Source organism: Rhipicephalus sanguineus, chromosome 9 (genome assembly GCF_013339695.2).
Source record: "Rhipicephalus sanguineus isolate Rsan-2018 chromosome 9, BIME_Rsan_1.4, whole genome shotgun sequence".
NCBI classification, from domain to species: Eukaryota; Metazoa; Arthropoda; class Arachnida; order Ixodida; family Ixodidae; genus Rhipicephalus; species Rhipicephalus sanguineus.
This window is the reverse complement of record NC_051184.2, coordinates 66,085,972-66,103,028: the sequence shown is the minus strand read 5'-3', so window position 1 is coordinate 66,103,028 and position 17,057 is coordinate 66,085,972. Positions and strand designations below refer to the sequence as shown.

The window sequence follows — 17,057 nt, the reverse complement described above, 5'->3', positions numbered from 1 at the left end:
TTAAGCTTTACCTTAAGCTCACACAGCAAATCTCACGCTTAAAGGGACACTAAAGGTAAATACTAAGTCAACGTTGATTGTTGAAATAGCGGTCCAGAAACCTCGTAGTGCTACTTTTGTGCCAAGGAAGTGCTTATTTTGAAATAAAATCACGTTTTAGTGGTCCGCATCGCGTTAGCACACTTCAAATCACCCGCCTGAAATCCGACTTTCATACGTCACTGCTGCCGTGCCCAACGTTGCCCGCCATTACTGCGCGGCCGCCGACACTAGTAGCAGCAGCGCGAAAGTAGCGGGACCCACAGCAGCAACAACGGTCGTCGAAGCCATCGAAGCTTGCCGCAATCGCCACAATGGATGTGGACGAAAACTTGACAATGAGACATTGGTTCGCGACGCTGAGCTCCCATTCAGCGACTTGAGCCCCGATGAACACGGTATGCCGCTGAGGGCTCGTAGTGCCGGCGTCGTTGCATGTGGCATTTTGTCGAACTTTCCGTCAGGGCGACTTTCATGAGCGCGCAAAACACACGCGGCAGTATGTACGCGATCCCGAAACTACCACTGAGACGCGACCGCGTGAGCGAAGCAGGGCGGCGGGCGAAGCGCAGTTCAGCGAAAACGGAACCTTTGAACCACGCGCGCCATTCCCCATGGCAACGCCACAGAGGTTCTTTTTTCCATGAATCAAACGGAAGCGAACATACAGCATTTTATTACGTCTTTTGATGCATGGAAGGTTCTTTTTTATTGCTGCTGGTTTGATTACTAGTGATTTATTGCAGGCAGACTCTCATACGTCATTACGTCATCGGGATCACTTCGAAAATGTCCCACTCGTGGCGCTCATCATGTGATACGTTTAGCTTAATTTCTTAATTTCTCGGTAAGTAGGGCACTGGTGTTGATAATATCGAAGTTTTAGAAGTTGTCATACATTGAGCTTTCACTCTCACATAAATTATTATTTGCCTTTAGTGTCCCTTTAACGTACACATCTGTAACAGATATGCTGGATACAATGGCCAGTTTTTGAAGCAAATGTTGTCTAGATGCCAAAAATTAGGCTTGTGAGAATAGTAAATTTTAGGTTCGAAGCGAATTCCAAGCTAATAGTGATTTGGTCGAATAATTTCAAATCGAATTCAAATAGTATATATCACATACTATAAAGAAAAATGAGCATATTTATGATGACCCCAACTAACCTGCACAATATATTTTTTTCAATTCAAGCAAGGCATGTAGAAATGTCATTCTTTTGGGTTCGAAAGGAAGTGGAAGCAACTTTGAATAGTAGCAGGATTTGACTTTCGGTAGAATGCAAGCGATAATCTGCAAAATATGTTACGTTTTAAAATTTCCTATACTTTGAGCATATAAGCCAGTATAACAAGCTTTTAAACTTAAAAAAATGATGAATTGACATGAGGGTAATGTGCTCTTTTAACCTAGAAATGGGGCTTTGCAGCAGTGTGAATTTTCCCTGTATAGGTGTATTCACAGTATAGCACCCTTCTGCTGCTATGAAACCACTTTTACAGGGGGTTACATGTGCTTTATAAATGTATATTCGTTCATTTCAAGTACTTCGAAATTTAGAATAATTTAAATTCGTGTCAAAGCGAATTGAAATGCCGCAATATCCGTTTGAATACTATTTGAATTGCTCGCATATTTGCACAAGCCTAAATATAACTAGAGCTGTGCGAATAGCAAAATTTTGGGTGCGAAGCGAATTCGAATATTGAAGCGTGAGTGCGAATCAAATCGAATATTTTTCTAATATTTCTCGAATACTTCGAAGCAAAACTGCAGAAAAAAAAGTTAGGATTCCTAAGCATATTCTTATGAGATAGCAACAGGAAAGTGTTTCTTTTCGCTAGGTTGATGAAGCACTTCCAATTTTTTGGACTTCCTGCCCAAATTTCAGGTCCAAAACAGCATTAATTGAGCCCCCACCTCTGCCACATATTTCATCTCGATGTGGGAACGAGCGTTTTCTTGAGTTAGTACATTTGCGACCGTAGCGGAGCTTGAAAGGCAGCTTTGCCGCAATACCGGTGTGTGATGAGGTGAAGCATATTGAAAATCGAGGGACCACTTCTAATTGGACGTTGACTGTCTCTTGGCGAAGTTCAACCGTAATGGAGCTTGAAAGGCAGCTTTGCCGCAATACCGGGGTGTAATGAGGTGAAGCATATTGAAAATCTAGGGACCACTTCCAATCGGACGTTGACTGTCTCTTGGCAAAGTTCGACCGTAACAGAGCTTGAAAATCAGCTTTGCCGCAATACCGGTGTGTGATGAGGTGAAGCATATTGAATATCTAGGGACCACTTGCAATCGGACGTTGACTGTCTCTTGGCGAAGTTCAACCGTAATGGAGCTCGAAAGGCAGCTTTGCCGCAATACCGCGGTGTAATGAGGTGAAGCATACTGAAAATCTAGGGACCACTTCCAATCGGACGTTGACTGCCTCTTGGCAAAGTTCGACCGTAACAGAGCTTGAAAATCAGCTTTGCCGCAATACCGGTGTGTGATGAGGTGAAGCATATTGAAAATCTAGGGACCACTTGCAATCGGACGTTGACTGTCTCTTGGCGAAGTTCAACCGTAATGGAGCTTGAAAGGCAGCTTTGCCGCAATACCGGGGTGTAATGAGGTGAAGCATATTGAAAATCTAGGGTCCACTTCCAATCGGACGTTGTCTCTTGGCGAAGTTCGACCGTAACAGAGCTTAAAAGTCAGCTTTGCCGCAATACCGGAGTGTGATGAGGTGAAGCATATTGAAAATCCAGGGACCACTTCCAATTGGACGTTGACTGTCTCTTGGCGAAGTTCAACCGTAATGGAGCTTGAAAGGCAGCTTTGCCGCAATACCGGGGTGTAATGAGGTGAAGTGAAGTAAGGTGGCAAATTGGGCTAGTTGGAACGTACTCGCCATGTTCAGCGCAAAAAAAGAAACACGAAAACACAAGGAAGTGCACGACACAAGCGCTGTCTAACAACTGAAATTTTAATGGAAGAAACGTGTCATATATAAGCACAAAAAAACAAACAAAAAAACAGAAAACAAAAAACCACAAAAACCAAACAGAATCTGTAAAAGCAAGAGAATCTTATAAAAGCAAGAGACAGATGCGTGAGCCAGCCTTCAATGGCTCTCACGGAAGCTGAGATTACCTATCTACAGCATACGTGAGTACATGCCTGGTGGGGGATAAGATTTTCTGTTTGGTTTTTGTGGTTTCTTGTTTTCTGTTTTTTTTTTGTTTTTTTTTGTGCTTATATATGACACGTTTCTTCCATTAAAGTTTCAGTTGTTAGACAGCGCTTGTGTCGTGCACTTCCTTGTGTTTTCGTGTTTCTTTTTTTGCGCTGAACATGGCGAGAATGAGGTGAAGCATATTGAAAATCTAGGGACCACTTCCAATCGGACGTTGACTGTCTCTTGGCAAAGTTCGACCGTAACAGAGCTTAAAAGTCAGCTTTCCCGCAATACCGGTGTGTGATGAGGTGAAGCATATTGAAAATCTAGGGACCACTTCCAATCGGACGTTGACCGTGTCTTGGCAAAGTTCGACAGTAATGGAGCTTGAAAGGCAGCTTTGCCGCAATACCGGGGTGTAATGAAGTGAAGCATGTTGAAAATCTAAAGGGGTCACTTTCAATCGGACATTGACTGTATTTGTTTTTGGGAAGTTCAAATAGTTTGAATAGTAAAATTCCAGTGCGAATCGAATCGAATAGCAAACACTATTCGAAAAATATTCGAAATTTCGAATATTCGCACACCCGTAAATATAACACATTTTTCTAATTTAGTTTATTTAGTCCACGTATATACTCATACAGCAAACTTCGCTCTCAATGGGGTACTGACACAAAAATTTTGGCCTCGCATTTTTTTGCTGCAATGTGTTGCTAGGGGCCTGCTAGTCATAACACGGCACATCGTTTGCTGCAGCGTGCGACAGATAATTAATTACAGGCTCCTCATTACCGACCAGTGTCAGTTTCAGTTTCAATAACGACAAGCCTCCGGGTGCAACTATCACCACCTAGCGGGTGCAGCAGCGCTCAATCACGTCAGCACACAGAACTGTGACGCACTTCCGCACGGTTCGCAAGCAGCTGTCGAGAAGTAGGCTGATGGAGCAAACGCGGCAAAAAAACATGGCGGCTTTGACGTCATCATAACTTGTTGCAGCGTGGTCACGTGACGGCAGCAAGGAGTCCCCAGGGTCCCCTTTGAGAGTGTCAATAGAGCGAGGATGTCGATCGCTCACGCAAACTTTAAAATTCATTTAAAATACCTTACGAGCTATATTCACTGTTGATATTTTGCAGATGATATACGCATGTTCACGGGAATCGATCCCGCAGGCTATCTCAGCCGCAAAATTTTGTGTCAGTGCCCCTTTAACGTACACGGGTGTAACGAACACGCCAGATACAATGGACAGTTTTTGAGGCGAATGTTGCCCAGATGCCGAAAATAAATTAAACGGATGCTTAATAATGCTTAATAATGCTTAGTAAAGCCACGCTTACGCACTTGCGCCTTCTTCATGACGGTGAGGTTGTCAGCGTCCCACTCCTCTTCGTCGTAGGTGGTGAGCTGGAGCACGCGGATGATCTCGTTGATCTCCTCAGTCATGCGCAGCGCCAGGTAGTTGCGGTTCTCCGCCGCCTCCTCAACACCCTTGCCCGCTGCGTCGAATTCCACAACAACACGTTAGGGCTGCTCAAGCTAATCTTTCTATTCAGTCAATCAGAAACTACATGACAGCATGTCAATCATGGTGCAGCCTTATCAATTACACTGCAGCCTCGTATCAAGCTGCAGAAAAATTGATACGAGGTTTAGTAGTTCATTAAATTAAATCGTTTCAGGTGCAACTTCTGAAGAAATGCCTAGAAATTCATCGAATTTACATAACATTGTTCCAGGGCAGTGGATATTCTATTGCAAGAAAAACAATATCATAATAAGCTGATTGGTGTGTTTTTCAGTCAATCATCTTAATTAAAAAGTAATTAAAGATCTATTCTGCTTCAAGTCTCACTTGTTCTGCTTTTGCATAAATAGTGCCTCATCAAAGAGAACCCGAAGCAACTGGGAAAATATGTTCTGTTTCACAGGAGTGCCATTTACTGAGAGATTGATAGAGGTGCACAATTTAACGAAGCCAATCATATTAGAGGTACAGTTGTTCTAATGAAGCAGTAAGTCCACTTCGGAGATTTCCATTTGCCGAGAGTCTATTGTGTAATCAAATCTCAGGCTAGAACCAATTAATACCAATTAATTTAGGTTATATTCATTTCGAGCAAACATAACTTATACTTCTGACGTGGTTGTTGGAACGTGGAACTTAGAGCAACTCGTCGAACAGAATAGTGTCTTCGGCAAAGTGATCATATCCAGCAATACACAGAAGATGAAGTTAAGAGACATGTATAACGCAGGAGGTTCAATTCGTCTGAAGCTCAATGTATTTTTTCTCTTCTATTTGACACAACCAGCAAGACCAAGTTGTGTACATAAACGTGTACAAAGCACTTTAAAGGGTTAAGGTAAAATTGTGGCGTTTTACGTGTAGAAACCACAATCCAATCACGAGCTTTGTTTTACTTCTGATGACCGAGGGCTCTTCGATGTGCGCTTGTTGCTTGGTGCACAAATGCTTTTGCATTCTGTCCCAGTCAGAACGTGGCTGCCTCACAAGTGCAAGTTGAACTGACAACTTCGTGCTTAGCAGTGCGAGGCCGTAGACACCAAGTTAATTCAGTGGGTGTGCAGTTCACTCATTGCTAGGATCAAAGCACCAAAATGGTGGAGACGGTGAAGAGGCATACAACAGTAAACTTTTTTTTTTACCTATCTGACTTCTGGCCATATTTTCCCTGATGATGAAACAGGGCCAAAGCATTAAATTTGTATTAAACTGGTAGAGAATCTTATTGTTCTAAATATCAAGCCAGGAAAACAGCACTGAACACGGGATGATTGACAACACGGGCACTCTCTAGTCCATTTTGTACTCTCTTGCACACCTCTGCTGGCTCATTCAAAATAGACAACTGAGCCCCCAACTTTGAATTCTAATACACTTCAATGCTTCTGTTTTATCACTGGCTAAATAACGAAGAAAAGAAAGACCACCATGAAAGGTGTTGCGAGACATAACTAAGAGAATCGTAAACTGTGCTCAGAAAGTCCCCGTATAACATACACTGTGCCAGGATCTGGACGAAGATCTTCATGCTGCAGATGAGGATGGGCGCCAGGACCTTGACCGAGTCGAGGCAGCGAATCAGGATTTCCCGGTGCACCTGATGGGTCAGCTCCTTCTCCCGGGCATCCACGTCGCGCGACACTTTCGTCAGGCACGGGCTCATGTCCTACAAAGGTGCAGTGCGGGCGCCACCGTCACAAGCAGAACCATCACACACACGATCTTCACAAGCAGCTGCAAAAGTGCAAGTGAATGCTTCCCAAAGTGCTACGTGTGATCACGAGCAACGAGCACAACCATCACAAGCACATCTTTCCCACAAGTCACCGTCACAAGCAGCTGTCACAGCCAGAGTCATCGCTTCTTAAAGCCTGCACGATCACAAGCGCAACTGGCGCAATCACAACCTTCGCATAAGCGAACTGTAAAAGCGCAAGTCAGTGCTTCCCGAAGCACTATGTGTGATCACGAGCACAAGCGTCAAAAGTGCAACTTTCCCACAAGTCATCGTCCCACAAGAAAATGCCACAGCCAAAGTCAGTGCTTCACAAAGCATCTGTGATCACTAGCGCAACCATCGCAATTGCAATCGTGACACAAGTGGTCGTCACAAGCAGCTGCCACAGCCAGAGCTGCATAAAGCATGCGTGATCACCAGCACAAACGTCCCAATCACAACTTTTCCACAAGTGATCATCGCAAGCAGCTGTCACAACACAAGTCGATGCGTAGTGAAGCATGTGTGGACACAACCACATCTTTGCCCGCTCATTCAACGAGACTCATGCTAATGTTCAGCCATTCCTTCGCCAGTTTCTTGGTCTTCTTCAGATGAATAGAACAATTTATATGAAAGAGTTCCCACCTTACAGACAGCACCTCTTTAACCTATAAAACACCATCTTGATGTAAGTGTTGCATATTTAAGTTGTGAAAAAATTTGAGTTCTATGAACACTAGAATACATCAGTTGAAACGCCAAATGAAACTCTACAGTTCAGCTAAGCAAAACAAACACCTAAAAGAGAAAGAAAGTGACAGACAAGTTGTCAGGGTAAATTAACTGCTTTCCTATGCATGCAGATAAAAACATTAACGATGAACTTACACACAAATGTATAGCAAGGCTAACAACTAGGGGCATACGTATTTAACCTGGTGGCTAGGAACATCTCGTGGCAAAACTGCAAAGCCTGGTTTGCTGTTACACCTTGACTGCCATGCATTTGGACCACAGTGTCAACACAGGGACGTTGAGAAAGCGTAAATAATAACACACACCTTTACAAACTGAACGAGGTCTTCCATGGACTCAATCACCTCGGACACCGCCAGGTAGTCCAGAACTTTCTTGCACTCGCGGATGATCTTGCGCACCTCAGACTCGTCGAAGCAGAGCAGCAGGGCAGATGTCCCTTGCAGAATGCCTGAAGGAGGGAATAGAGGCAGAGGGTTATGGAAAGTTAAGGAGGAGGGGGGGTTTCAGTCTCATGGCTAATTCCCCCCTCACTCAAAGGCGAAACTACCAGCCTATGAATATTGCATTTCAGACACTTCCCCTGTCGCTTACAACACAATTGCAATACACTCAAACCTCAATATAACGAACACGAATATAACGAATTATCGGTTATAAAGAAGTAAATGAAGAATAGTCTTGTCATAGCTACAGTGTTACAAATAAACGTTTAAAACGAATTTTCGGATATAACGAAGTTATTTTTGTGGCAGATCTTACTTTGTTATAATGAGGTTTGGGTGTAGACACAAAAAGTTGAGGTACACTCAAACCTCGATATAACGAACACAGATATAACAAATTATTGGTTATAACGAAGTAAATAAATAATAGTGTTGTCATATATACAGTACTACAAATAAATGGTGATAACGAATTTTTGGATATAACGAAGTTATTATCGTAATAGATGTGACTGTTATAACGAGGTTTAAGTGTAATTGACAGGGATTTGTCAAGGAGGAGTTAGGAAGTAGATTTGCAGTCACCTTAGGCAAGAAGAGCTTGGGCAGAAGCGTATGCCCTCACAAGACACAGATTAAAGTACTTCGACATCAGTTGATTGGACTGTACCACCCCCTTATTCCCGAAGCTTTCTGCACCTCCACAGGCATTGCACTGCCTCTGGGAATGGCCCACCTTTGACCAAGCAACAATGCCATGTAATGCCATCATCAGACGATGTCACAAATTTTGGCGGTTTCTGATGTCGTGCGACAGTGAGGACGTGTGATGACGTTGGGGTCGTGTGACTTTTGGTACGGTGACAGACACACATTCATTCACTTGAGTATCAAGTGACTTGGTTCATTTTTTTACCATTCGTATTGAGACCGACCAAGTCGTATTTTTTAATAAAGAGCTTGTTCCCAGTTTTGTCTATCTTCATCACTTCACATACTCTTCTTGCCACATCTGAGTACACAACACTCACCCCGAGCACCCTCGATCAGCTTCTTCCGGGCGGGCTGCGAATATGGGTCGGCCTTGAGCATGGCCGAGGCCTCCTCGAGAAGCTTGGAGGACTGCTCGACCCGCTGCAGCGCTGCAGGCATGTCCTGCCGCAGGATCTGGTCATCGCTGCTGTTGATCGTCTCGCGCCCCACCTGATGTGACATAGAACAGATCCACACATTCGCTTCAATGTCAGCAAGCACTGCGACAAAACTACACTCGCAGTCAACTTTCCTTGGTAATGAAAGCTACGGGGGCGGAGCTTCTGCACATGTACTCCTAAGTGAAGTAGTCCGGTGTGGCACGCATTTCGCAACGCTGTAGAAAGTGATGGCTGCATGCAATCAGTGTTTCACATCGACACAGATGTCGCTTAGCATTCGAGGTACATGCAAAAGGCGAGACTTTCTCACATGTGCAAAAGCACAAAGTGACAGCGTATAAAGTAAAGTAAATACAAATATCTCACTGGTGTGAGCTGTGTCCATCCTTAAAGAGCTATATGTAGAAACTAAAGGAGTATTTTGTTATATTTCATGCAGAAAATACGGACACAATTGTGGGACTACATTCATTAGCGGCAAGATAGGCGCAATATGGCTCACTAGCCTTCGCTTCATTGCCAAGAAAAATTGTCCGCTAGTATGGTAGTATGTCCGCTAGTACCTGTTCATAGCTACACGTTTTATGGAACTCATAAAAACATGAAATCCCTGAACGATTTAAACTACACGTGAACAAAACACAGTGATTAGAATAATTTATCAAGATTTTCCTCCTGTTCATTTGCCTCATACGCATTTGCAGTCGTTACCTACAAATGTACAAACTAAATCGTAATGTACACTCTTAGCAAGACATCTGTAAGTATTCATGTTTGCACTGAAGAATTTGCTCTTTCTTTCTTTCCCTTTACAGTTAGTGCCAAACAGGTCTGTAGTAGCCTAATAGTCATTCATTAAGAACATTTTTTATTGAATTTTTGGTCTTCATGTACCACAGATAAATGTTACGTTTTTGCTATGCTTTGTGTTCTCCCTTTTGCTTCAGGCCCTACAGATTGCAGTACAAGATTGACTAATCACAGAAAACAAATGGAAGCGTACCTTGATAAGGTTCGAGACGGCCATGCTGACAGCCTTGACGGGGCGCTCGAGATCGGGCATGGCGTTTCCATCTTCGGCTTCTTCATGGAGGATCACCAGGCGAGATACCTTGCAGAAGGGGAGATAGCAATTTTCAATGAATAAAAAGAAGCAATATTCACACCTCTGTGTCTTGATCTGCCTTTCAAATCTGCAAACTACTACCAGACTTAGCTACTCCGCAACAATCGTGCCAGAGCACCTTTCCCTCCTTCAGCTACTGCATGCCTTTCGAACAAAGTGTGGAAATGGCTCATTCGTAAATTCCTAATGCAGTGGCAGTATCTTTCCATAATTGACTTTTTGTTGTGTCAGTTTTGGTTTCGATACCCAGTTTGGAAACACTGTGACTGTCAGTGGCACTGTTATCACAATGTGTATATGCAGTGGCAGTATCTTTTCGTAATTGACGTTTTGTTGTGTCAGTTTTGTTTTCGATACCCAGTCTGGAAACACTGTGACTGTCAGTGCCACTGTTGCAACAACGTGTATATGCAGTGGCAGTATCTTTCCATAACTGACGTTTTGTTGTGTCAGTTTTGTTTTCGATACCCAGTCGGGAAACACTGTGACTGTCAGTGGCACTGTTGTCACAATGTGTATATGCAGTGGCAGTATCTTTTCGTAATTGACTTTTTTTGTGTCAGTTTTGTTTTCGATACCCAGTCTGGAAACACTGTGACTGTCAGTGGCACTGTTGTCACAATATGTATACTTGGGTGTCATCAAATAAACGATCCTCATGTTTCATTGGGTTATGGTGGCTGGTTGGCTCTCTTCTTCATCGGCCCGTGGACCGGATACCACAGTGGCGACGACACCGATGAAACTTGCTCTAGGCCCACTTTTGCTTCAACTTTGCCCAATTCACGTGATGTTGGCGCGACTTTGGCAAGAAAGCTTCTTTTCAGAGCCTACGTCATCGCTGTGGTACGAAATTCTTCTCAGGTTATTACAAAAGGCGAGAGCCTAAGTTTAATGTTTTTGTGAAATGCCTACTTCCCAAAAAGCTAGGCCCAAGAATATTTCATGGAACCCATTTTGCTCGTAGCATGCCCTTCTAGGGTGCCACAATTATATTGCAAAAATGCACTGTCAATTAATTATTTGTGAAATTTTAGCATTAAAGAAACCAAAACTGAATTTGCAGATGTGAGATAGCGTACAGTGTTGCACATATGAGGTGTTCTACTTTCTGTTTACCTTCCTGTTTCACCTGTGTGCAACAGTCCAACACAGTCTACCGTTGAAGAGAAGGTTCAGGCAGCGAACAAGAAGAAATTTCCTTGGACAGGAATGGAAGCACCCAGTTTTTAGCAAGTAAGTAGCACCACTGATTTCTCCGTACGTGCTTTTGACGGCACATTTGCATACTTCCACTAGCACGCACATCTAATTCGATGCCCCCGCGAAATAAAGAGCCATGTATATTAGGCTGCATCCTCATAACAGTAGACCACTTTGCATAGCAGCAGGTATAAAGTAGAAACGGGAACAACTTGTTAAAAATCTTCATTGTTAGCAGTGCCGATACAAGCATGCTTTCCTTTAATTTATACTTCCGTTTTAAGAAGTCTCTTCAAAGATGAGCCACTAAACAACGTTAGTAGATGTCAAGGGCGTTAAATGAAGTATTCTGACATGGAAAATTAGTTTTCTGAAGCCCACAAAAAGATAGGAAGGTTATTGAAAGGGGAGCTGAAAAAGCAACCGGTTCAGGTTTATTTGGGTTTCCTATGTACTTTTGTGCTACAGTTGGGTAAAAAGCAGTTCTTTGCTTCCGGGGTTTGTAGAACACACGTAAACACACCCTTCCCCGATGTGCAGGACAACCAGAATGAGAGAGGGTAAGTAAGCAACAATGAAAAGCTCCAAAGCCCGCCATGACTACCCCGTGCATGCCAGCTCCAAGACGTCCTCATGCATAAAGTCATCAATAAAGCCAGCACGTAAACTGAGTAGACCCCAAGCATGCTGACAGTCAAATGAAATACAGATTTTTTTAAATGTGCCGCCATAAGATATGAAAAGACCCTGCATACAGCCCTCTTCAACCTTAGCGTTCATGCTTTCTTCCAGTGACAACCAATGCAATTGTGCCAGCCGGCCCCACCCTCACCAACCCTTAAGAATGTTGAGCAGCGTCTTACAGTTCGGTATCCCACATAAGCGACACTGAGCAACCGTGCCACCCTCCGAGACGGTGTGAGGGTCTTTCTACGAACGCCCTCACGTTTTTCAACAGGTACTTTCCGTAATCTCTTGCGCTGAAAACCAAGTCGGCAAATTCCCTCGTCACACTTATGTTACACGACCAAGATTCCCATAATTAGCTTCTTGTAACCAAATTCATGCATTTCAGCCAGGTCTCACTGCTAGTTTCAATGAAAACGCATAAACAATCAAATGCCAATTTGTCTAGATTCTCCTTTCTACTGATAGTGTGGACTTTCCTTCCCCACTAGCAATCCACGAATTACAGAAAAACAGCTGCTTTTCCTGAAAAACAGCAAATGATAACCTGATATACATGTAACAGGAGATATGCAGTGACCAGCTACTAATCATGTAACTATATACTCTTGATATTTGTCAACAGACATTAAAGGCACTGAAATAAATAAATATATATTTGTCTAAATAAATAAATAATTGCCTCATATTGAGGCACTGTACGTGCATTTTTACATGCAACATTTATATTCCCAATTGTAAGCGCAGCATTTCTATTGTTAAGTAATTAAATAGGTCAAGGATGCAATTGAACCTCAACATCACCCACTTTTCCCAAGACTGGCTTGCTATGCAACATCATGGGTGTTATCACCATAAAACAAGGAATAAAATTTACGTCATTAGCTGGATTTGAAATAAGAAATTTGTGACATTAATAGAACCTCTAACACAAGGTTGTAGCCAGGATTTTATTTCTGCAGAGGGAGGCCCTACGTGCATATGTGCACATGAATGTATTACATGTGTGTGTGTGTATACATAACAAACAAAAGAAATTCAGGGGAGAAGGGTAAACCCCCTGCCGCCTTGCTACGTTTATGTTCTAATGTGGCTCCAGCAAAAAAAAATGTTTAGATAGAACTCTTTCAAAGGGTCACATTAAACATAGAGTCACGAAATATGACACCTCGTTTGTGATGCTATTTAAACCTCAGACAGCAGTTAAGCCGACAGCGAGAACCAGAAATTAAATTAATCTTGACTGCCTCACTACCTGCATTAGCTGCCACCACATAATTTCCTACATACAATTCAATATTCAGGTGAATCTCAAAATTGCAAAAGCCGTGCCGTAATGCCAGACATATGGTTCAGGTCATAATTTAATTAATTAATTAGTTCATTTTAAATCACCGACAAGCCCTGAAAAAAGTTTGGGTAAAAGGAGCTTCAAAAAGCAATTTTGCATTTTACATGTTGTAGACAGCCTACAGTTATACCGATTATAAGAAAATATTAATAATTATACAACAAAGAAACAAGTGTATGGAAAACATGCAAGATGTGCAAGATGAGAACATGCAAAAATGAACATCATTTATAAGGCTGCATACAAACAACCTTTCGGTAGCGAAACTGTTCAACTTTTATGTCTCTATATTGTTCTATATATGTTACATATGTGAGCGCGAAAAGTGAATGACTCTGCCTCCTCTTTACATGTCATCATCACTTGTGCATCTTCGTCATCTGTATATATCATCATCAATGTGATTTCGGCTCGAGCACGGCTGAATAAAGCGGTTCCTCATAAGTGGTGGAGGTGCTTTTCGATCCTCAAGTCCTCTCGCCTGTTCTCGCTGGAGCTTCGCTCGGGTTGTCGCGTCATACCACCTGATATTCCTGGTCAAGAAAATCCTGGCTCGTCAGACACCGCCGGCCCTCTCCAGCCTCCACCGCCCGCTCTGCCCATAACCAACCGCCTGCGTGATCCACCTGTGTTCTCTGGTCTTCGAGGGGATGATGTAGAAGATTGGATCCAAAACTACGACCTCGTCAGCGACTTGAACAGGTGGGACAACCCACAGAAGTTGCGCAACGTCCCTTTCTACCTGTCTGACGTCGCGAAAACCTGGTACTGGAACCATCATCCAGATCTTCCAGACTGGGACACGTTCGCGCAGCACCTTCGGCAAATCTTCGGTGCCCCCACAGTTCGAGCTGAAGCAGCTAAGAAGAAGCTCGCTGAACGCATTCAGCTACCCGGTGAGTCATACACCTCGTACATTGAGGATGTACTTGCCTTGTGCAAGCGTGTAAACGCCACCATGTCCCCGACCGACCAAATACGCCACATTATTAAAGGCATCAACACCGTCGCCTTTAACGCACTCGCTACGCAAAATCCTGCGCAAATGAGGAACCGCTTTATTCAGCCGTGCTCGAGCCGAAATCACATTGATGATGATATATACAGATGACGAAGATGCACAAGTGATGATGACATGTAAAGAGGAGGAAGAGTCATTCACTTTTCGCGCTCACACATAATAAACAACCTTGAAATCAAGGCTTCGACGGACACCTGTCTGGTGGGGAAGAATCATTGAATAAAAGACCAGGACGCTGACCACAACAGGATAAACCACAACAGGACCACAACAGGATTGACGTTTCGGAACCAGAACGGGAGGACTGCGAACAAGGCTCCCGTTCTGGGTGCCGAGACGTCAGTACACTCTTGTGGTCAGCGTCCTGGTGTTTTATTCAATAAACAACCTTCTCATTAATTCAATGATTCCATGTTTCTAACTCACTAACTGAGCTAAGGTTGGTTCATAATTTCCATTTTCTATAGCCTGATGTTCAAATGAATTATAGTAAAATGACATCATTGACTGCCATAAAACTATGGAATAGTCTGCCATATTGTCTCAATGACTTTTCATCTTTGTGTTCACTTAAAATTTGGATTAAACATCATTATTAGCTGTGCAACTAAGTGTATATACCTATAGTTACATTTCGATGCATATATGTGTTCATTATCTTGTTCTCTCTTTGTATCGAGTTGTAATTGAATTTTTTTCTTGTTCATATTATTCATTTTTATGCATGTTTTAACTTTTGTAACTACTATTACTAACGAAGGGTCCTGTTGAGCTCTCCTTCACTTAGGGACCCTGATCTGTACGTGTATTCCTTACAACCGACTGTCGAAAGGACAAAAAATCGAAACAGAACCCACATGTTCACTGAGCGTATCACTCAACAAACTGGTCGAGCACTTTGAACATGGTCGTAAACCATTCATCAAACTCGCTGCATAAGTCAACACTCGCGCGCAGCTCTCTCCCACCGGAAAGGGCGAGCGAAAGAAAGGGGGAGGCAAACAAACTTTCGCGCCTCCACACGCAGTGACACGATTATATAAAGAAGAAAATGGCGAGCACCGCTGGCCGTAATCCGAGACGCGCCATTCTAATATTAGCGCTGCGCCCAGCGCCGAGGAAAACCGTGACCCAGCTAAGCAGATGGCGCCACCGACGCGTTTTCTTTTTGCTTTTCCAAGATGGCGGCCAGTTCCGCTTCGTTTGCTCCATGGGGCGTCTGCTAGTGCCGCGCTCTTTCTTTTAGAGGAATCTGGGTTTTTTTTTTTTTTTTTGCTTATTACCAGCCGCACCTATTCGCTGAAGGCGCCTTCCACCTCCGCCACGAATGTCAGTGTCGATAAGCGAGGCCCAGACTGCCTCATATATCCTTTTTTTTTCTGATATTTCACAACACGGTCGCGAGGTTGATCAACTCAGAACCTGGCGCGCGGGAGCCGGTCTGTTATGTAATTCGACGCTGCCTTATTTTTCCGATCACTAGACTATTAATTTATGTTACGTAAGTGCTACGTTTTAATATGTTGTACTGCAGTGCCCTTCGCATGGGCTTCAGGCCGTCTTAACAACGAAAAAAAAAAAAAAAACTGCTTTAGCTTGTAGCCTAGTCCACCGAATTATACCAGTCATTAATTCGATCTCGGGGTACACGGTGGTGTGCCAATAAATTTAATAAAAATGAAGCTATGGCAAGGAGCGCACAATTTTTGAAACATGGCACCGAACAAATCCGAAACCTAGAGAACTGCGACCAGCACACTCCGTAATGTTGTGTTACGTGCATATGTCAATATATATATATATATATATATATATATATATATATATATATATATATATGTGTGTGTGTGTGTGTGTGTGTGTGTGTGTGTGTGTGTGTGTGTGTGTGTGTGTGTGTGTGTGTGTGTGTGTGTGTGCTTTACCATCGTGCCTAGTACACGGGTCCCGATTTTGTTCAAGCGTAAATTAATTCAGGAATAAGCGAAACATGCGCCGTTTGAGCCACATACACCAAATTCACAGTTACACGGATTTCACTGGGTCGTGAATACCTTAAAAAGAAGTTTGCGCCGAGCGCTTTCCCAATCGCGAACACCTACGGACACTCGCCGACTGTCGCGCGAATTTTCTTTTTTATATATGTTATCGACTGCTCGCATCTATGTCGTCACGGCATCGAATGGTTGTTGGCAACGCTTTTTCGCGACTCCAACGTGGGCGCCGAAATGATTTAGCGGCGTATTCCACCCGCGTAGCGTGGGCACCTTTGCTAGTTTTGCAATAATTCGACGTCGCTACCTGAACGAACAATAACAACATTCCTACAGACACTCCGCTAAGTCGTAAATCGAGCCGAACGCTTCGCGTTCCCAATCGGTCATTACCATCTAAACGTATGAGGCAACAAGGTTCTTTTTGAAGCGCGAAGTTAGACAAAACACCATGTCTACACTGTAACCATGTCTATGCCCCCGCAAATCGAGACGCGCCTAAGCTTTTAGAGAAGTTATATACAAACGGAAAAGTTAGAGGGGGGCGATGACTTAATTATAGCAACAAAGGGAGGGGAGGAGAGACTGCAAAATTTCTTCTATTTATTTTTTTTCGCTGAGGTGTCGTCACACGCACACCTGTCACCGAAGCGTCACCCATGCGTGAAGGTAGACCCCGTTACCCCGAAGGAGAGATTCATCAACATGGACTGCTTGTTAGCTCGATCGCGTGAGCGATTTTGCGTCCCGTCCAAGTTTCGATACGCGGGTGAAAACGCGTGCGGACCACTAAACGTGGAAACAAGTGTGGTTTCGTATTACGCCAATTAGGAGTTCCCTTCCCCATAAGTCACGAC

The 17,057-nt window shown here is 43.5% G+C and overlaps 1 protein-coding gene across 3 annotated transcripts in view; it reads right to left on the bottom strand.

Moving 5' to 3' along the window:
• LOC119405277 (vinculin) overlaps positions 1 to 17,057 on the bottom strand; it is a 61,318-nt gene that overhangs the window by 43,110 nt on the left and 1,151 nt on the right. For all 3 annotated transcript variants that reach the window (XM_037672091.2, XM_037672093.2, XM_049419244.1), the window contains exons 2-6: positions 9,825 to 9,932; positions 8,699 to 8,870; positions 7,527 to 7,672; positions 6,243 to 6,411; positions 4,562 to 4,716 (exon numbers count right to left, since the gene is read on the bottom strand). In XM_037672091.2, the coding sequence (XP_037528019.1) occupies positions 4,562 to 4,716; positions 6,243 to 6,411; positions 7,527 to 7,672; positions 8,699 to 8,870; positions 9,825 to 9,932 (750 nt within the window). The remainder of the gene's footprint in view (positions 1 to 4,561; positions 4,717 to 6,242; positions 6,412 to 7,526; positions 7,673 to 8,698; positions 8,871 to 9,824; positions 9,933 to 17,057) is intronic.